Source organism: Mustela putorius, unplaced genomic scaffold (assembly GCF_011764305.1).
Source record: "Mustela putorius furo isolate JIRA1106 unplaced genomic scaffold, ASM1176430v1.1 tig00003834_pilon_pilon_pilon, whole genome shotgun sequence".
NCBI lineage: Eukaryota > Metazoa > Chordata > Mammalia > Carnivora > Mustelidae > Mustela > Mustela putorius.
The window spans coordinates 96,937,501-96,958,461 of record NW_025421987.1 but is presented as its reverse complement, the minus strand read 5'-3'; the positions used below and the strand labels follow the sequence as shown (position 1 = coordinate 96,958,461).

At 40.0% G+C, this 20,961-nt stretch overlaps 3 protein-coding genes across 9 annotated transcripts in view; 1 reads left to right on the top strand and 2 right to left on the bottom strand.

Moving 5' to 3' along the window:
- Positions 1 to 13,335, bottom strand: part of LMLN (leishmanolysin like peptidase) — an 87,010-nt gene extending 73,675 nt beyond the window's left edge. Inside the window, exon 1 of one of the 2 annotated variants that reach the window (XM_013052647.2) lies at positions 11,772 to 13,335. In XM_013052647.2, coding sequence (XP_012908101.1) covers positions 11,772 to 11,990 — 219 coding nt within the window. In that variant the 5' untranslated portion in view covers positions 11,991 to 13,335. The remainder of the gene's footprint in view (positions 1 to 11,771) is intronic. The other variant, XM_004745394.3, reaches the window with a different exon arrangement.
- Positions 12,142 to 20,961, top strand: part of IQCG (IQ motif containing G) — a 53,826-nt gene continuing 45,006 nt past the window's right edge. The window contains exon 1 of one of the 5 annotated variants that reach the window (XM_013052649.2): positions 12,142 to 12,160. The gene's annotated coding sequence lies outside the window, so the exon portion shown is untranslated. Of the gene's footprint in view, positions 12,161 to 19,514; positions 19,735 to 20,961 lie in introns of those variants that run through there. The other 4 variants (XM_045088776.1, XM_045088775.1, XM_045088774.1 and 1 more) reach the window with 4 other exon arrangements.
- RPL35A (ribosomal protein L35a) lies at positions 15,610 to 19,320 on the bottom strand. Of its 2 annotated transcripts, none has more exons than XM_004745391.3 (5): positions 19,233 to 19,320; positions 18,445 to 18,492; positions 17,896 to 18,048; positions 16,552 to 16,696; positions 15,610 to 15,676 (listed from the first exon to the last, which is right to left on the bottom strand). In XM_004745391.3, the coding sequence occupies exons 2-5, from the start codon at positions 18,453 to 18,455 to the stop codon at positions 15,653 to 15,655; spliced, it is 333 nt and encodes a 110-aa protein (XP_004745448.1). In that variant the 5' UTR covers positions 18,456 to 18,492; positions 19,233 to 19,320; the 3' UTR covers positions 15,610 to 15,652. The 2 variants fall into 2 exon arrangements, with proteins under 2 accessions (XP_004745448.1, XP_004745447.2); XM_004745390.3 differs by having other exon boundaries at positions 19,188 to 19,274.

The window sequence follows — 20,961 nt, the reverse complement described above, 5'->3', positions numbered from 1 at the left end:
GAAGCAGCCTAAATGTCCTTTGACAGATGAATGGATAAAGAAGATATGGTATTAAAAAAAAAAAAAGAAGATATGGTATTATACAATGGAATATTACTCAGCCATAAAAAAGAATGAAATCTTGCCATTCCTGACAACACAGATAGATCTCCACGGTATTATGCTAAGTGAAATAAGTCAGAGAAAGGCAACATGATTTTAGTTATATCTGAAGTCTAAAAAACTGAAAATGAACAAACATACAGTACAACACATATAATAAATACAAGATACATATTGTAATCACTAGTGCAAATACTCAAATATATTGCATTTTATGGTAATTTAATTACAACTCAATTTAAAAAGTAAAGCAGGGGTGCCTGGGTGGCTCAGTGGGTTAAGCCACTGCCTTTGGCTCGGGTCATGATCTCAGGGTCCTGGGATCGAGTCCCGCGTCGGGCTCTCTGCTCGGCGGGGAGCCTGCTTCCCTTCCTCTCTCTCTGCCTGCCTCTCTGCCTACTTGTGATCTCTCTCTCTCTCTCTGTCAAATAAATAAATAAATAAATCTTTTTTTAAAAAAAAAGTAAATCAAAGAGATATAGCTAAAAAGTCAACAGAAGAATCAAAATAGAAAAGAGAGGAAACAAAGAAAAAAGTGGAACAGAGAAACAGCTGAACTGCAGACCCAAATCCAACTCTCAATAATCATATTAAATGTAAACAGACTATAGAACATTTCCATTAAAAAGCAAAGATTGTCAGACTAAGTAACAGAGCAAGATCCAACAATTTATTTTTATAAGAAACCCATTTTAACTATAAAGATCTAAAGGGATTGAAAGTGTAAGAATGGAACAAGATATATTATGTAAACATTGATAAAAAAAAAAAAGCCAGAGTGGCTATGCTAGTATTAGACAAAGTATATTTTGAAACAAGGAATACTATCAGGGATAAAGAGAAGGGCAATACGTAGTGCTAAATGAGTCAATTCAACAAGAAAACAATGATCTAAAACATGTAACCACCTAACAGCACAGCTTCAAACTACATGAAGCAAAAAGTAAAAAAAATAGACAAATCCACAGTTATAGCTAGAGGCTTCAACACTTACACCTCAGTAATCAGTGCAGACCAGAGACAAAATCAGTAAGGATATAGGAGACCTATGTAGCACTACAACTAACTTAACTGAACCGACATTTATAGAGCACTTGCCCCAATAATAGCAGAATGTACATTCTTCTCAAGTGCATATTGCAACATTCACCTAGATAGATCACATTTTTGGCTAAAACAAATATTAAGAAATAGAGAAAACCTCGGGACGCCTGGGTGGCTCAGTTGGTTGGACGACTGCCCTCGGTTCAGGTCATGGTCCCGGAGTCCCGGGATCGAGTCCCGCATCGGGCTCCCAGCTCCACGGGGAGTCTGCTTCTCTCTCTGACCTTCTCCTCACTCATGTTCTCTCTCACTGTCTCTCTCTCAGATAAATAAATAAAATCTTAAAAAAAAAAAAAAAGAAATAGAGAAAACCTGAATCATACAAAGGATGTTCTCTATCCATAACAAAATTAAATTAGAATGCAATTACTGAAAGAAAACAGGGAAATTTCCTAATATTTAAAAATCAAACAACAAACTAAATAATCACTAGGTTGAAGAGGAAGTCACAAAAGAGATTAGAAAATATTTTTATAAAGATGTTATTTTTAAATCCTCTCTATACCCAACGTGGGACCTGAACTCACAACTCCAAGATCAAGTGTCACATGGTCTACCAATTGAGTCAGCCAGGTGTCCCTAGAAAATATTTTCGTTGAATGAAAATCAAACTACAGCAAATTAATATTTGTGGAATACAGCTGAAGCAGTGTTTACAGGAAAATTTATTTTTAAAAACCCTCTAATTATCTAAGCTTCTATTTTAAGAAACCAGAAAAGGGGGGCACCTGGGTAGCTCAGTCAGTTAAGTTTCTGCCTTGGGCTCAGGTCATGATCCCAGAGTCTTGGGATCAAGCCCCACACTGGGCTCTCTGATCAGCAGGGAGTCTGCTTCCCCCTCTCCCACTCCCCCTGCTTGTGTTCTCTCTTTTTCTCAAATAAATAAATCTTTAAAAAGAAAGAAAGAAAGAAAGAAAGAAAGAAAGAAAGAAACCAGAAAATGAGCAAACTTAAAAAAAAAAAAAAAGAAGAAGAAGAAAATAATAAAGAGTAGAAACCAATTAAATGGAAAACAGAAAAATAATAGAGAAATCAATAAAACTAAGAGCTAATTCTTTGAGAAGACTAATATAACTGATAAACCCCTAAGCAGAGAGACCAAGAGAAAGAGAGAGAACACCAATTACCAATGTCAAGAATGAAACAGGAGATACTACTACAGATTTTACAGACTGTGATACTGTGATTTACAATAGGAAATATGTATTTGGTTTTTGCCCCATTACTGGCACAGATTTCTTAAAATCTTAGAATTTCCTAAGTGATGAGAGTGATAAAGGTGTATTTTGTTAAATTAATGAGGCGACTTTTGGAAAGCACCTAAGAATGGGGACTGATTGCCAGTGGAGCCAACCATGTGATTAGAGGGTTGGAACTTTCAGTCTCCACCCCTTCATCTCTGATGAGGAGAGGGGCTGCAGTTGAGTTCAATCCTAATGGGTGATGATTTAATTAACCATGTCTATGTGATGAAGCTTCTATAAAACCCAAGATGATGAGATCTGGAGTTTCCTACTGGTGAACACTGTTAACCTTAAAAATAAAACTGCTGGTTATTTTTCCAGCAAAAATGGATTTGGGAATAGAAAAAAACTGCAATCCAGGACAAGCATGATACAACAAAACCATAGGCAAATCTGAAGAACAAAGGAGAGGATAATACTCTTACAGAGAGAAAAAGGAAACTGGGAGGGCTATTACAAGCAAAATGTCTACTGGAATAAACTGGGAGTTCAAAGTATAAAGGCTTTTCATTGGCTTAGTTGTGAGTCTCTCATTGGCTGGACTATTGCCAGGGAAGGAGCGAAAATATTCTTCCTTCTGCTGGGATAGTAAAATAGTATACAAATGCAAGGTCCATCACTTCCTGTTAGGTCTGTAATTGACAATGAATGGCAGGGCATGAGAGTTCCCTCTTGCTGGCCTCCCAGCTCCATTCTAAATGAGGTTTCCCCTTTTATTGGTTTTTGGACCATATGAAAGAGATTCCTAGAGAAGGGAATGCTCTGATGGGGGGAAACTCCTTGCCCTTTCTCTATACCTTGCCCTATGCACGTCTTCCATCTAGTTGTCCTTGAGTTATACATTTGTTTTTATAATAAACCAGTAATCTAGTAGTAATTTTTTTTCTCTAAGTTCTATGAGCTGCTCTAGCAAATTAATCCAACCCAAGGAAGGGGTTGTTGGAAACTCCAATCTATAATCATTTGGTCAGAAGCTCAGATGACAGTCTGGACTTAACAACTGGTGCCTGAAATTGTGGAGTGTGGGCCAGTCTTACAGAACTGCAGAATCTGATGCTATCACTGGGTAGATAGTGAGTTTCGGTTTGTGTAGGAGAGTTACTTGGCAGTGTGTGGAAAACCCCCCACATGTTGGAATTGATACTAGAACACTTTATTACAGACATTTAAAAAATCAAAAGAGAATACTAAGAAAAACGTTAAGCCTACAACTTTGACAACTTTAATGAAATGAAATTCTCTGAAAGATATAATGTAATCAAAACACAACGAAGAAGAAATAACTTGAATAGTTCATAGTTTACAACTCCCCACTAAAGAAAATTCCAGGTTGAGATGTCTTCATTCATGAATTCTATTAAACATTTAAGGAAGAAACAATAGTAACTGTATGCAAGCTCTTCCTTAAAATGGAAGGGGAAGGAATATTTCCAAACTTATTCTCTGAGGCTGGCATTACCCTAATACTGAAACCAACAGTTATGGGAGAAAAAAAAATCTACAGACCAATATCCTTCATAAATATATACGCAAAATTATCAACATCAGCAAGTTAAATCCGGCAAAACATAAAAAAAGGGTAATACATCATAACCAAGTGGAATTTTAATCTAAGGAATGCAATGCTAGTTTATCATTTAAAAATTTCAAACAATGTAATTCACAACATCAACATACTAAAGAAAAAAAGTTACACAATTATATTAATTAATGCCAAAAAGACATTTAATAAAATTCAGGGGTTCCTGGGTGTCTCGGTCAGTTAAGCATCTGCCTTCAGCTCAGGTCATGATCCTGAGGTCCTAGGATCTCACCTCTGACAGGCTCCCTAATCGGCAGGGAGTCTGCTTCTTCCTCTCCCTCTTATCCTTCCCCATGTTTGCGCGCTTGCTCTCTTTCTTTTGAAATGAATAAAAAATCTTAAAAAAAAATTCAATATCCATCCATGATAAAAACTAAGAATAGAAAGTAATTTTCTCCCATGGCAAAGCACATTTGCCAAAAATCTAAAACCAATACACTTTTTTCTTTTAAAGGTTTTTTTTTAAAAAAAGATTTTAATATTTAATATTTAATAATATCTACAACTAATATTCTTTTTTAAAAAGATTTTATTTATTTGAGAGAAAGACCGCCAAAGAGCACAAGTGGAGGGGTAGGGGCAGAGGGAAAAAGAAAAGCCAACTCTCTGCTGAGCAGGGAGCCCAGACCTGAGGCAGGGGTGGCATCAATCCCAGGACCCAGGATCATGACCTGAGCTGAAGGCAGATACTTAACTGACAGAGAAACTCAGGTACCCCTACAACTAATTTTTTTTTTTTAAGATTTTATTTATTTATTTGACAGAGATAACATGTAGGCTGAGAAGCAGGCAGAGAGGGGGTGGGGGAAGCAGGCTCCCTGCTGAGCAGAGAGCCAGATGCAGGACTCAATCCCAGGACCCTGAGATCATGATCTGAGCCGAAGGCAAAGGCTTAACCCACTGAGCCACCCAGGTACCCCAATATTCTTAATAATAGAAGACTGAATGCCTTCCTAAGATCAGGAACAATGCAAGAAAGTCTACTCTCACCATTCTTATTCAATGTCATATAGGAGGTCACAGTACGATAAAGCAATATTAATATTAAATATTTAATATAAGCAAAAGATACATATTGTAATCCCTAAAGCAAATACACACACACACACAGGTTAAAAGTAAAAGAATGAAAGAGATATACCACATAAGCTCTATCATAAACAAGCTCAAGTGTCTCTATTAGTATCAGACAGAACAGACTTCAAGACAGAAAGTATTACCAGAAATAAAGAGTGACATTTTATAATGATAAAGGGTTAATATATCAGGAATTGTAAATATGAATGTATTTAATAACAATGGATTCAAAGTCTACAAAGCAAAAACTGATAGAAGTAAAGAGAAAAAGAAAAAATTTACAATCTTAAGAGATCTTTAAGACCTTTGTCTGAGCATAGGAAGTGCTTAGACTACCATCAATCACTTTACCTTACTGACACGTATAAAAAGCTATAATCAATAACTATAGAATATATATTCTTTGCAAGTATACATGAAAAGTTAAATAGGATACAGCATATGCTGAGGTATAAATAAATCAATCTCAAATTTCAAATTTCTGTCTTACAGAAGACACTCTCTAAATAACAGTAACAATAAGATCTAGAAAAGGACCCAAAATTTAGAAATAATATTTAAACATTTTTAATAACCCTCAGATTAAAGAAGAAATTACCAGGGAAAATAAAAACACTTTGGATCAAACAACAATTAAGCTCCCCTACTCTTGCTCTCTCGCTCACTCTCATTTATCTTAAATAAATCAATACAATCTTAAAAAAAAAAAAAGACAACTCTCAATTAAAGATAAATAAATAAATAAATTACCAAAGCTAACAGTTGGTTATTTAGGATGTCTTTATGCCAAAAAATTTAACAGTTCAGATGAAATAAAGACCTTAAAAACACAAGTTACCAAGACAGGCACAGAATCAAATAGAAAGTATGAAATGACTTGTTATCAGAGAAATTGGATTTATCTAAACTTTTCTACATAGTGGTTGCTTGGGGCCAGAGGTAAACAGGGACTGACTAGATAGATAGGTAGATGGATAGATGGATAGATTTTTAGTAATTTCTACACCCTACATGGGGCTCAAACTCATGACCCTGAGATCAAGAGTCGCATGCTCTCCTGGCTGAGCTAGCCAGGTGCCCCAGGGATTGACTAAAAATGGGCATAATGGATCTGTTTAAGGTGATGGAACTATTCTAAAACTGGATTGTGCTGATAGCTACACAATTCTGCAAATTTATTAAAAGTCACTGAATTGGACATTTAAGTGGGTGAATTTTATGTTATATAAATTATAGCTCCATAAGAGTTGGTTTTTTTAAAAGATTTTATTTATTTGTCAGAGAGAGAGACAGAGAGAGTGAGCACAAGCAGGGGGAGTGGCAGGCAGAGGGGGAAGCAAGCCCTCATCAAACAAGGAGCCTGATATGAGACCCAATCCCCAGACCCCAGATCATGACCCAAGCTGAAGGCACGCCTAACCACTGAGCCACCCAGGTATCCCTCAATAAGAGTATCTTAAAAACTCTCTACAAAGGCCCACCCAGGTGGTCTCAACTATGAATTATACTAAACATTTAAGGAAGAAATTATTTCAGTTTTATACAAACTCTTTTAGAAAATACAAGAGGAGGGCGCCTGGGTGGCTCAGTGGGTTAAGCTGCTGCCTTTGGCTCGGGTCATGATCTCAGGGTCCTGGGATCGAGTCCCGCATCGGGCTCTCTGCTCAGCAGGGAGCCTGCTTCCTCCCCTCTCTCTCTCTGCCTGCCTCTCCGACTACTTGTGATTTCTCTCTGTCAAATAAATAAATAAAATCTTAAAAAAAAAAAAAAAAGAAAAGAAAATACAAGAAGATGGAACACCTCCTAACTCATTATGTGAGACCAGTATAATTCTGGTATCAAAAATGAACAAAGGGATGCCTAGGTTGTTCAGTCAGTTAAGCGGCTGTCTTCTCTCAGGCTGCATCAGGCTCCTTGCTCAGTGCGGAACCTGCTTCTCTCTACATGCCACTCCCCCTGCTTGTGTGCTCTCTCTCTCAGTAAACAAAATCTTTAAAAAGATGAACAAAAACTTCACTAAAAAAAGAATTTATAAATCAACATTACTCATAAACATAGATGCATAAATCTTTAACAATCTATTAGCAAACTAAATTCAGAGATATATAAAAAGGATAATACATCCTTAAGTTAGGACCAAGGAGGGTCTATCACAAAAAGCAACTGCTATTTACACAATTTACTACTGGAAAATTCAATGTATTCTATCATATAACAAAATACTTTACATAGTTCCATTTGTATAAACTAAGCTCTAAAAGAGACAAAACTAATCTCTCTCTCTCTCTTTTTCTAAGATTTTATTTATTTGTCAGAGAGAGAGAGAGAAAACAAGCAGGGGGGGGGGGGTGGCAGGCAAAGGGAGAAGCAGGCTCCTTGCTGAGTAAGGAGCCCGATGCAGGACTCAATCCCAATCCCTGGGAACATGCCCTGAGCTGAAGGCAGTTGCTTAACTGACAGAGCCACCCAGGAGTCCTGAGACAAAACTAAACTAATGTTAAAAAAAATAAATTAAAAAAAGGGAATAAAAAAAAAAAAGGGAATAATTGTCGCCTGGGGTATCTGGATAGGGAAAACTGACTGGCACAAGATGGGGCAGGGATCTTTCTGGAGTCATAGAAATATTCTGTTATCATGTGGCTACAAGCTTCTCGTGAACTACATGACTGCATTTATTATGTCCAATACATGTAAATTTAGCAGAAAGCTTTTAGGGGCACATGGCTAGCTCAGTTGGTAGAACATGCCACTCTTGATCTTGAGCCTGTGAGTTCGAGCTCCATACTGGGCACACAGGTTACTTTAAAAAAAAAAAAAAGTTTAAAATAATATTCCTTCCTTCCTTTCTATTTTCCTTCCTTTTTGCTTCATTTTTTAGAGCACTGAGGAGCAGAGAGAGATGGAGAATTCTCAAGCAGGCTCTACTCCCAGCACAGAGCCCCAGGTAGAGCTCAATCTCACAACCCTGAGACCATGACCTGAGCCAAAATCAAGAGCCAGAAACTTAACCGACTAATCCTCCCAGGTGCCCCAACCACAAAACTTTTAAAAGTAACAACAAGTGGGATGCCTGGGTGGCTCAGTCAGTTAAGCGGCTGCCTTCAGCTCAGGTCATGATCCTAGGGTCCTCCGATCGAGACCCGCACTGGGCTCCTTTCTCGGCTGGGAGCCTGCTTCTCTCTCTGCCTCTGCCTGCCACTCTGCCTGTGTGCACGCTTGCTCTCTCTCTCTGACAAAGAAATAAATGGAATCTTTAAAAAAAAAAAAAAGTAACAAGTGAGAGGATGGAGAATGGGCAGAAGTATATGAAATATGAATGAGAGAATATGGTAAGAGTTAAAGCTGGGTGATGTGTCCATGAGCGTTCATTATACTATTCTGTTTTTTTGTTTTGTTTTGTTTTGATTTATATAATTAAAAAATGAAACTTAGAGGTTTGGGTTGAAAACAAGTTAAATATGTCAAAAAAATTTTTTTTAGTTGGTTCTATACCCAACATGGGGCTTGAACTCACGGATCAAAAGTCTACATCCAACATGGGGCCTGAACTTAGAGATCAAGAGTCTCACACCCTACCAACTGAGCCAGCCAGGCGCCTCCCTACACCTCCCCTCCTACTTCCCTCCCATCCTCCCAACATGCTTTGTACTTCCCACCACAACCCCAAAAATGTTACATAATTTCCTATAGCATTTAACAGAGGTGTAGTCACTAGTATGAGTACAATGAATAATTCTTTTTTTTTTTTTAAGATTTTATTTATTTATTTGAGCATGAGTGGGGAGAGGGGCAGAGGGAGAGGGAGAATAAGACTCCCTGTTGAGCAGGGAGTACAATACTGGGCTCATTCCTAAGACCCTGGATCATGACCTGAAGCAAAAGCAGATGATTAACTGACTGAGCCACCCAGGCACCTATAATGAATTACTCTTGCCTGTACTTTATGTTTAGGTTAAAGCTAAGACAATGGTTAGGAGGACTTGCTATTATAAGGTCTATGAAGAACCGGGAGATTTATTAAGAATGATAAGTCTCAAAAAGAACTTAATAGCTTGCTTTTAGTATCTGAAGCACTATCACAATTGAGTTTGTTTAGCCAAGAGGCATGAATAGGAATAGTGGGTAAAAATTTCCGGAAGAGTTTTCAGCTCTATAAAAAGAAGAACTTTATACTGGTGATCTCCAAAAGTAAAGGGGCCGCCTCTGGAGATACTCTCTTTCCACTGAGATGTTCAAAAAGAAGTTGGAGTTTTGAACACTGGCAACATGGCAACAATCACTAGATGAAACTGCTATATGTTTCCTCCAATGGAGGGATTTTGCAATTCTTTGAATAGTTTTCTCTTCCTGTAATCTAAATTCAAAGAAAGAAGCACAGGGTTTTGCAGGAATGGTTTTGTTGTTTTAGATGTTTTTAAAGAATTCATCGGGGGTGGGAGAATTGTGGCTATATTGTTAAAGGGTACAACCTTGCAACCAGTAAGTAAATAAGCCCTGGAGCTCTAATACAGCATAGTGACTATAGTCAACAATACTGTATTATAAACTTAGAACTTGCTAAGAGACTAAAAAAATAAATAAAATTCAGCCAAAATGCAGTGTCATGATAAAAGCTGAAATATAGCTATAAGCCCCAAACTTAGTATTTTGGCACATATGGTTATAACAGTATGCATAGAACATTTTGGAAATTATCACAAAAATGAGTGGTCTTAGATTTCTGGGCTGAACTGAAAATTTCAAGATTAGTCTTTCTCAATAAAGTAATAAGACAATTATAAAATCAATCATAACATGCCACCCTGCCCCAGGTACTCTATCTCCTTTCTACAAAGAACACTGATTATTGTGGGCTCTCTAAATACTGCTGAGGAATCAGATATAAACCTCATCCAAAGGAACCTTACAATTTAACTACAAAAGCAAAACTACAAAGAAATGCCTGAGAAATAAACCTTCCCCACACAGTAGTACTTGGTTAAGTGCCAGAGAGATTACAGATAAGACATACTATGAAATGGAAAAAACCATTCTGCTGGAGTCGTTTCAGCTGACTGTCTTGAAGGTAGGGAACTTTAACTAGGATTAAAAGAACGTAGGGCACCTGGATGGCTCAGTGGGTTAAAGCCTCTGTCTTCAGCTCAGGTCCCAGGGTCCTGGGATCAAGCCCTGAATCGGCCTCTCTGCTCAGTGGGGAGCCTGCTTCCCTCTCTCTGCCTGCCTCTCTGCCTACTTGTGATCTCTCTCGTCAAATAAATAAATAAAATCTTAAAAAAAAAAAAAAAAGAATGTAGAGAGGGAGAAAAATGGAAGGAGGCAGGCACTTGCAGGGTAGGAGAACAGGGTAAAGCAAGCAATGTGGTGAAGTAACTTGAAAATAAGCCTGAATTTTGTCTTAGAGAGCCCCCCAATAGCCTTCCAATGCCTTTAGCTCTCCTAACCTTTGGGTCAGTAGTTTCCAATGTGTGGTCTTTGGACAAGTATCATCATCAACCACCTGGGAGCCTGAACTGCAAATTCTGGGTACCATCCCAGACCTAATGAGTTAGAAAGTGGGGGAGTGAGACAGCAAACTGTATTTTAACAAATCTTTTAGGTGATTCTGATGAACTCTCAAGTTGAAAACCACTGCTCTACAATTGCCTAAGTAGAACTCTCAGCACAGGAAAGCCATCATGTTCTGAGTGCCTAACTCAGCCACTTTGCTGGGTGCAGAAAGGGAGTTAACACTGTTAGAGTAGGCAGTTTGTGAGGTTCTCACAAGATGCCGCGAGGCCAGCAAAGAGGAAGTCATGGCCATCTATGAAGGAGAGGCCTGTCCTGGCACCACTCCAAAAGAAAACCACAAGGGACTACCATCTTGACAGCTTGAGTGACCTCAGCTCATTATACAGTTGTTTTATCATTAGCACTGCGGTTATGAGGGAGCTCCGCCTCTGAAATCTCCACGAGAGTTCTTTATCGGGCAAATAAGGCAAGAAAAAGGGCATAACCTACATTCCTGGAAGAGACCACCCTGTTTCCAAGAAATCCTCACTTCAAGTAATCAATATTCCACCCCTTTGTTAACAACTGTCAATAACAGAAACGGAAACCCAGTAGGCTCAGACTTCCTTGAGCGCACCCTCTCTCACATCTCTAGAATGTAGTTTTACTTTAAGAAACTTTCCTGCTTGGGGGCGCCTGGATGGCTTAGTCTTTAGGCGCCTTCGGCTCAGGTCATGATCCCAGGGTCCGGGAATCAAGCCCCACATCGTACTCCCTGCTTGGCGGGAAGCCTGCATCTCCCTGTCCCACTCCCCCTGCTTGTATTCTCTGTCTTCCCCTCTGTCAAAGAAATAAAATCTTTAAAGAAAAAGGAAAGAAAGAACGAAAAGAAAGCTTCCTGCTTGTACTGCTTATGTACCCTGTTGTCTGTCCTTGAATTATTTCTCCTGGCAGACCAAGAGCCTCCAGCGACATCTTTTGCAGGGGCTGGGTCAAGGGCTCAGGACCAAGGATCACCCGGTAACAAGGGCAGGTCCAACCCCCAAGAGTTCAGTTTCCGGTCCAACTTCGCTTTCTTCTCCAACACACCTTGTTCCAGAAACTACCCTCTACATCTTCGCCTCTTGTGTTACTTTACCCTCACAGCGCCCGTTCCCGCCCCTCCGTCGCCCTACCTCAGTCTCAGAGGGGACGTGGTGCCGGCAGGGAGGGGAACTGTCCAAGGAGACAGGAATTGATGTGGAGCTTGCCCAGAGGCCGCCCAACAGGAGTAAAACGCCTTGGACCCATAAAGACCTGCTCCAGCGCCACTGGCTAGGGCCAGGGCCTGAACCCGAGAAACCTGCAACTCCATTCCATTCGGCCGCCATCTTCTGGCCGAGCGTCGTTACCATGGAGTACGTGACGTCTTCACCCTGGCGCCAGCCCCGCCCCTCGCTGCCGGCGGAGAGACGATTTTCGATTGGCTAGCATCACCAACCAGATCGCCCCGGATGTGAACTCCATCACGGTCGTCGCATCTCAGTTCGGGAAGCCTGCCAATAAATGGCCTTTCGCGGCCCACGTGAGTTGGGCTGTAGGAAGACTAGTGGGTGTCGCTCGGCAATTATTGTATAAGGCCATTTCTCTTTAATTCAGTTTCTCACCTTAAAGGTAGGCATCCACACTGGATGCCATGTAGCTTAAACAAACTGATGTAGAACCTTTAACGGTTTAGCCCTCTGTATAAAAGATGAATGGAATGTACTTTCATTTTTACTTTATTTTCAGTCACCAATTTTAGCACCATTTAGTCATTTCTTATAAAATCAGTATGTTCGTTCCTATTCAACCCCATCCCTTAACTGTTATAAAACAAAACAAGAATTAGGGGTGTCTTTGTGCAGCATTTGACTTGATTTCTGGGGTACTGAGTTCAAACCCCACAATGGGCATGGAGCCTACTTAACACAAAAACTGCAAAAAACAAACCCAAAACAACCCACAAGAATTGCAACTGCATTTAACCCAGGAAGAGACCAGGTGGATCCTTGCCATTAAGGAAACTACCTTCAATCTAGGCCAGGAGTAACTATAAAAAAAAATGAAAATTGGGATATTACCCCCAAGGCCCTTTAAAAATTAAAACTAGTAACTGTAAGCACTGAACTGGGGCAGTTTATTTATTCAGAACTGAATACTGTAAATTACTATACTAGGAACTGGGGAAAGTAAAGAATAGCCCCAAGATCATACAATTCATTGGTCAAGATCATGTACTCAAACTGAAAGGTGGGGCATTCTACCAGTAAAGGCTGGTAGAATGAGTCTATCATCCTCCAACTAGTTGAAATTGGGACTCCAAATCAAATTTATCACTTTCAAGACATGTGCTTTTTCCACTACAAGATGACAAAGAACCTGTGAATTCTGAACAGAGAGTAGCACCAGGAAACATCAAGTTCCTAGTTTTAACAGTTGTGTCATGCTGGGGACAGGCTGTTTCAGATCCAGCCAACCAACTGTTAGCCATTTGAGTTCATTTCTCTGAAACACAGGATTCCTCCAATGGTACCTCTGGCTTGAGGACCATTTTTGTACTCACCAAATCTCATTATGGGAAGAGAAATGCATAAAGCCCTCTCTCATTTACTAAGTGCTGTATTACTAAATCAATTCAAGAGGATGAATTTCCATGCAAGGTTGTCTTGCCTCTGCATTTACTCAGGTCATCCTAAGGATTCTTTTTTTAAAAAAAATTATTTGACACACAGGGGGAGAGATCACAAGTAGGCAGAGCAGCAGGCAGAGGGGGAAGCAGGCTCCCTGCTGAGCAAAGCCCCATGCAGTCGATTCCAGGACCCTGAGATCATTACCTGAGCCACCCAAACCTCTCTTCTTTGCTCAACTGTCCACTTCCTGTTTATTCACCTCCATTATTCTATCATCATCCTACTCAATACCATATTCACTTAATTCCTACAAAGGTGACAGCTTTAAATTTCCTCCACTGTTAGCCTAATCCAGGCACAAATGTCCAGCTGCCTTCCTGGACATGCTCACAACTGAGTATCCTATAGCTTCCTCAAACTCATCACCCTTTCACTGAAAGATCTTCTCTAGTTACCCAACTTTGTAAATGCACTCACTACTACCCACCTACAACCCAAGGTAGTAATGTTACCATTGAAGACAGCTGGTCTTTGAATTCTCTTAATCCTTAGTACAGTTTATAAGACCTGGCATAATCTGGCCATTTCTACTTATTTTCCAATTATTGCCCACAATTAGGTTTCAGTTACACTACACAACCCAGTTCAACAGTTCCTTAAATGCCTTCTTTCACATAAACCCTAAAGGTCAATTTTTATGAGCATTTCTTTCTCTATTTCTAATCACTCTTAAGAGTACTGATACATCTTTGGGGCAACTGGGTGGGTCAGTCTGTTAAGCAGTCCACTTGATTTTTGGTTCAGGCCATCTCAGGGTTAAGATGGGAACCCCAAATCTAGCTATGAGCTCTGCAGGGTGTCAGATTCTTTCCCTCTGCCCCTCCCCCAACTCATGCACTCACAAATTTTTAAAAAGTACCAAAACATCTACTTAAATGACATGTTAGTGAAGTTACTATTAGATTATGCTGTTTCTCAACAACTAAATCTCACTGGAGTACGTCTGTGGATTGGTACTTCTTGCCAGTGACCCAATTTATCAATGTCAATTTCCTTAGGATTCTAATACACAAAATTGTGGCCCTGAAATACACTGCTTAGACCTTGTGAAGAAAACATTAACACTGGACCAAAGCTGCATCTGACCCAACCACCTCTTTTTCCTTTAAGTCATTCTTCCCAAGTAAGCCCAAATGAGACTACAGTACAAATACAACCCATTTCTGTGATACCTGGTATTTTTCCTTCTAACAACTTTGGCTTGAGGACCCCCATTGGGCTTGGCACACCATTCTTAGAACTGCTGTATGCTACTCTAAATGTAATTAAAAACTGTAAAAGGGCTCAGTTTGACCAATTCCCAGGTTTCATGTCAGTATCTTCAGTGAGTGTCAAGATTTGGTGGTTAATAAAAGGACTGGCTGGCTGCTACTGCCAACAATCAAGTATTTACAGCCACCATACTGCGACCTGATGCCTTGATTTAAACTTTATTTCAACAATTCAGAGAACTGAAATACCTTGCAGCCCAGCTTTAGTTTCATCTTACACTAAAGTATCTCAATCCTATACTCTACTACATTAAAACATGGAACCCAGCTACACTATCTAGGCAACCTCCCCCTACCCCAACTCACTACAACTTTTTCTTGAGGCATGTATTATTTTGCTATTTTCAACTTACACATTATTAGCAGTCAAGTGTTTTATACTGGCATCCAGTAACACACCCCAAGAATAATCTCATCCTTGCCTATCTAAACAAGCTGCCAAATACCATCAATACAATCCTCATTTTAAGTTCTCACAAGTATCAAGTTTCTTAACCAATCTATACTGAACAAGTGCATACATGCAAGTAATTAAGGAGGTTGTCAAGATAATCTTAAGTTTCTTTCACTGACTCTCAGTCTAAAGAAGGCAATCACATGTAATAAACCACAGTACAGCGTTCAAAGAAACTTAAGTTATAGATCCATTTTGATGTGGGAACCTGGGAAAGTGTTATGTATTTGTATTGGCTAATATTTCTGGCTTCTGTCCTTCCTGGAATACATGGTCTCCACCTGACCAAAAGCTTTTCAGAGAACATGTGCTCCATCGCTTTAAAAACTTCCAACATACTCCTTCCCACTGCCTCTAATCAAAGCTTGTTTCCCTCCCCCATCACGTGATGCTTTGTATTAAGACACTCTAACCTCCCTACCCTCATTAAAACCCTCCTACTATCTAAATTATTGTAACTGTCATTACATATAGCTCCCTGGCTTCCTTGTACTATGAAAATGCTGGATAATCGCCACCATTTAAATATAGCAACTTGTATTTAGGAAAAAGAAAATGGTAAGCCATTTAACAAAAATACAAGAGAACAAATCTACACCTTTATTTACTTTTCATTAAATTTAAATCCTCGAGGGGTACAGCATCTAGGAAGAAAAAAAAAACACGGTATAATTAGATGCATTTTCCACAACAAATCTGAAAATGTCAGTGCATACAATATGGATCTGCTCCCACTGTCATATTACTCATCTCTAAAAGGGATCCAATGACTACTTATATCCTAGCAGGGAGAGAACTAAGTTCTTACATTATCTACATGAACACACTTTAAGAACCAGTACAGGGAACACTGAAAATCCATTTAATTTTGCTTCATATGAGTATCAGTTTTCTTATATAAAATACAGCTATTGGGCGCCTGGGTGGCTCAGTGGATTAAGCCGCTGCCTTCGGCTCAGGTCATGATCTCAGGGTCCTGGGATCGAGTCCCGCCATCGGGCTCTCTGCTCAGCAGGGAGCCTGCTTCCCTCTCTCTCTCTCTCTCTGGCTGCCTCTCTGTCTACTTGTGATTTCTCTCTGTCAAATAAATAAATCTTTAAAAAAAAATAAAAATAAAAATAAAAAAAATAAAATACAGCTATTAACACCTTTTCTAACAAAACTGTCACAATGGAGATGAGAATATCATGAATTATGCCAGGAGATGAATTTTTTCCAATAACCACTTCTGTGTTCAATAAATCTTTCTCAGAAAATTGTTCTTTAAATACTATCCTCCCCACCCCAAGCTTTAGCAAAATCTGCAATCTAGATACAATCCATTTGAACACTTTGCCTTCACTTTCCCCCTAATGCCAGGAAATCTGGTGTTTCATAATACATCTACACAGTAGCGGACGATTCTGAAGCACAACTCATGGGGTGATTTTAAAAAACACAATAGTCTTTAGAGGTCAGAGTCCAGACCTCTGAGCTTAGTCTGACCCCAGAGTGTCATATTGCTAATAATTTTACTTACCACACGGATTCTGTGGCCAATGGCTTTAGCAGGAAGGTTGCTTCGGAATTTGGCACGAACCATGCCGCTGTTTCCATGAGCACGAGTTACTTTTCCCCAGATTACTCTGGTTTTGTTTGGTTTGCCACCAGGAGTCACTGTGTTGCTGGTTTTAAAAGGGGATAAAAGAGGTATGAGAACATAGCAACAAGCGTAGGGTGATACAAATTCAAGGTGACCTAGACCAGTGGTCACCAACTCAACAACTGTAATTAACCACTAAGTCACCTGAGAAATTAAAAAGTCTGGGGCATCATTCATTCAGCAAGTATTTGAGTACCTACTGTATGCCAGACACTTTAATAATGTATTTTTTGTTAAGTCTGTAAAACACAAAATTGCAATTTACAAAAAAAATCCCTTTCAGATAACCAAATAGTTAAGTAAAACATACTAATGTCAGATGCTAATAGATGCAATATTTTTTTAAAAAATTATGGAAAAGCATAAGGTATCATGGAATGAATCCTAGATGGGCGAAAAGTAGAAATAGAGAGCCCTGAATGCCTTAAATGTCTTAAAGCCTCCTTAAAGACCTTTGTTTTTACTAAAGATGGGGGGGAAATTGGTTATCTGAGAAATGGACAGGTGATTTGAGTTATAATTTTTATTTTTTTTTTAGAAGACTTTATGTATTTATTTATTTGACAGAGATGACAAGCAGGCAGAGAAGCAGGCAGAGAGAGAGGAGGAAGCAGGCTCCCCGCTGAGCAAAGAGACAGACCCGCCCAGAACTCTGGGACCATGACCTGAGGGGAAGGCAGAGGCTTTAACTCACTGAGCCACCCAGGTGCCCCCTGAATTATAATTTTAAAGGTCTTGTTGGAGGAGGAATGGGTAACAAAGATAAAAGCCATGTCCAGAGATTTTAACTGGTTCCGTGAGTTTGAGAATCAACGATCCAGATACATTTTTAAGCATGTATACAACATAATTTCAAGAGAGCAACAAAATGAGTTAAAGTACATGAAAAACTACTCTATTAAGAAGACACTTGAAAGAGTTGGTGGCTTCCTTTAAACAATTAATTAATAGCTGTCATCTTTCTAAAAGCATTAAGATACCTAAAATCATTTAATAATGTACTTTTTGTTAAGTCTGTAAAACACAAAATTGCAATCAACACTGCCCACCCAAATTAACATCCTTCCATAACCTTCCACGAAGCTTCTTAAAGATCCAAAGGAGAAAACACAACAGTATCAATTACTTTACCAGTATCTTTTGACGATTATTCTTTGAATAGGAAAATGAGACACATCTTAACTAAAAATTTAAAAGCCATTATTAGTACTATAAACTTACTTCTTTGCTTTGTACACGTAAGCACATCTCTTGCCCAGATAGAATTCCGTTTCATCTCGAGCATATACACCTTCGATTTTAAGAAGAGCTGTGTGCTCCCTCTGGTTGCGGAGACCCCGCTTATAGCCAGCAAAAATGGCCTTGGACCACAGCCTAAGACAAAATAGACGGTAACCGTGAAGTTGTTAAAGGATCGTTTCCCTTCACTGGTAAAGATGTGACTTGCAATGAGCTCTACTCAAAGGTTATCTGCAGCAAACATCTAAGTTTTTCCCACCAGCCTTTTTTTTTTTCCAATTTTTATTTGTTTATTTGAGAGAGAATGAGTGAGAGAAGATCAGAGAGAGAAGCAGACTCCCCAAAGAGCTGGCAGCCCGATGCGGGACTTGATCCTGGAAGTCTGGGATCATGACCTGGGCTGAAGGCAGTCGCTCAACCAACTGAGCCACCCAAGCGCCCTCCCACCAGCTTTAAGCTCACATTTATGTTCATGCTTGACAAACAAACAAAAAACAACAAATACAATGCAATTATATTTAAAACCCGTACCTTCCAGACATTATTCGGCGTTTTAAAGGAGTCCTGTTCCCAGCAGGCCTTAAAACAAAAAGAACCAGTTTAAAATGTTTCAACGCACGTTTCTCACGGGGTCCTCTACGTTTCTTAAATTTGTTAGGCACATTCCTTTTTGCTCGGCATTCCACTTTAAGAGTACGGGGAGACCTTATTATCCCGTGACATCTACATGAAACACAGTCGGGCAACACTTCCCAACCTCAGAGAAAAGCCTGACACCAGCTAACTCCAAAACGAAAGCTACAACGAAACTGTCAGGATTCCACAGTAAGACTAGTAGCTCCTGGAAACCCCAAAAGGAAGTCCTGAGAAAATCCATAGCAGGACCAGCAGGAAAAAAATAAAGAGGGAGGAATCCGAGAAGCGCGCAGGAAGTAAGACTGAAGCACTGAGTGGGAAAGGAAATGCTGAGGAAACGGAGACCGTAGATATAGCCAGGTCTGGAGTGGGAACACAAGAAAAGGAACTCATCGTAAAGGAGCCACTGCTTCCAAAGGAGTACTACATACAGGCAACATGTGTCTATGAGTCCGCCAAGGCCCAGGAAGCAACACCGATTACGGGAGCTCCCGTTCTCCGGGCGTGCGGGGACCAGCAGAATCAGTCCCCCATCTCCTCAATCCTGTCCTTCCTGTTGCTGGAATCCATAAAAATCACTCGCCGACACGGCCTCCGAACCGCACCACTGCCCCGCCGAGGCATATTGCTGAGCTCACCTCACTTACTTGCGCCCAAAGTTCAGCAACAAGAATTCCACTCACCTCCACAAGCCCCAAGATGGCGGAAAAAGAAAGGCGAAGTCCCCCCGCGTGGCCTTGTGGGATAAACACCTCTCAGCCCCGCCCCAAGTTTAGGCATCTTCCGCAATCGCCAGAAAGGGGGGGGGTGGTGGTGGGGAAGGAGCCTCGGATGTCTTTTTCGACTGAAACAAACCATATTCAGAAGCATTCTAACAGTTCTTTCTCCAAGTTCTTTCGTCCTTTTGATCTGTAACGCGTATTATTTTGAAACAGAGGGAGGCAATATGGTAGCCAGCTAGAGGCTGAGCGTTGCCCGGGAAACACCAGAGCTTGGTTTCTTAGGTGGAAAAAAACTGAAGCCGGACTGGAGGATATCTCCCCGCCTCGGGTATCCCAGATTTGATTCGCCGGCATGGGGGTATCTTCCTCTGCTACTACAGAGGAGTAGGTGAACCGAGACTCCGATCCTAGCGTGGAAGAGAAAGGCCAGGAGCACGAAGGCAGGAGGAGTTCTTCCTTTAAGGTTTTCCCGCTTACTCCTTTCCTCCTGCTCCTTTATCTCTTTCAAGAAGTGACCTAAGTTCTTACCTGCATCCTTCGTTTTTACTCCAGAGTAAATAGGACTGCCCTGAAAAGCCTTTAATGCCTTTTAAAGATAACTCATTCCTCTGCCAGACAAACTCGCGGGGCGCCCAGCACCGTGCCTACAAGAAATGGGTCTTCGGTAAATACTTGCAGACGAGATGGATTAGTGGATATCAGATTTACGTTGCCTAATTATTGCACATTTATTTGGGTTTCTCTATGGGCTCGTTCATTTATTCAGCAATTTATTGATGAATTACCATGTACCAAGCTTTGTTCTTGGCTCGGAGGACACTGCTATAAACGAAAAACCACAAAAGTCTCTGCCCTCATAGAGCTTGCTTACATCCTAGTAAGGGGAGCAAGACAATAAGCAAGCAAATTATATGGCACATTAGAAGGTGACGTGAGGAAAATTTTCTCTATGGAGAAAAAAAAATTAAGCAGGGAGGGAGGCCACTATTTAAAAAAAAAAAAAAAAGGCTTTTACTCCGACAAGAGAAACCATTCGGAGGTTCTGTGTGGAGGAGTGACTCAATTTGACTTCCATTTTAACAGGGTCCCTCTGTTGAGACTGAAGGGAGCAAGAACACCAGCAGGGAGATCAATTAGGAGACTATTGTAATGAACCTGATAGATGATGGCATGTAGACAGAGTGGATAAATACTGGAATTCCGAATATATTTTCAGTGTAACCCTGACATGGTTCGCTGATGGATAAGAAATGGGAGAGAGGAATAAAGGATGGCTCCAAATTTTATGAGATATCTATAAATCATATTTGAAGTCCTTTCTTAAATACATCAGGATGGAATGTTCATACCTTATAACCCACTCTATCTATCCAGTATTCTCTGTCCCAGAAATACACTAAAAATCCTGCTATTAAATGTACTAGAAATCCAAATGTAAGTAGTCCTGGGAGGAATAATGCATTAAATGTGAGTTTTATTTCTTTGTTCTTTCATTCACTCTATAAATACTTCTTGAGCACAGTGCCTGAAACAATGTAACAGTGAGCGTCTCCATCATCCTCCTGCTTTCCTGACACTTAACAGTTTAATAGGGGAAAATGACAAATAGGAGTGCAATGAGTGTTTGAAGAGTGGAGTCCTGATCCAGCCTGTTGAGTTAAGTAAAGTGTCACTTACAGAAGTGTCATTT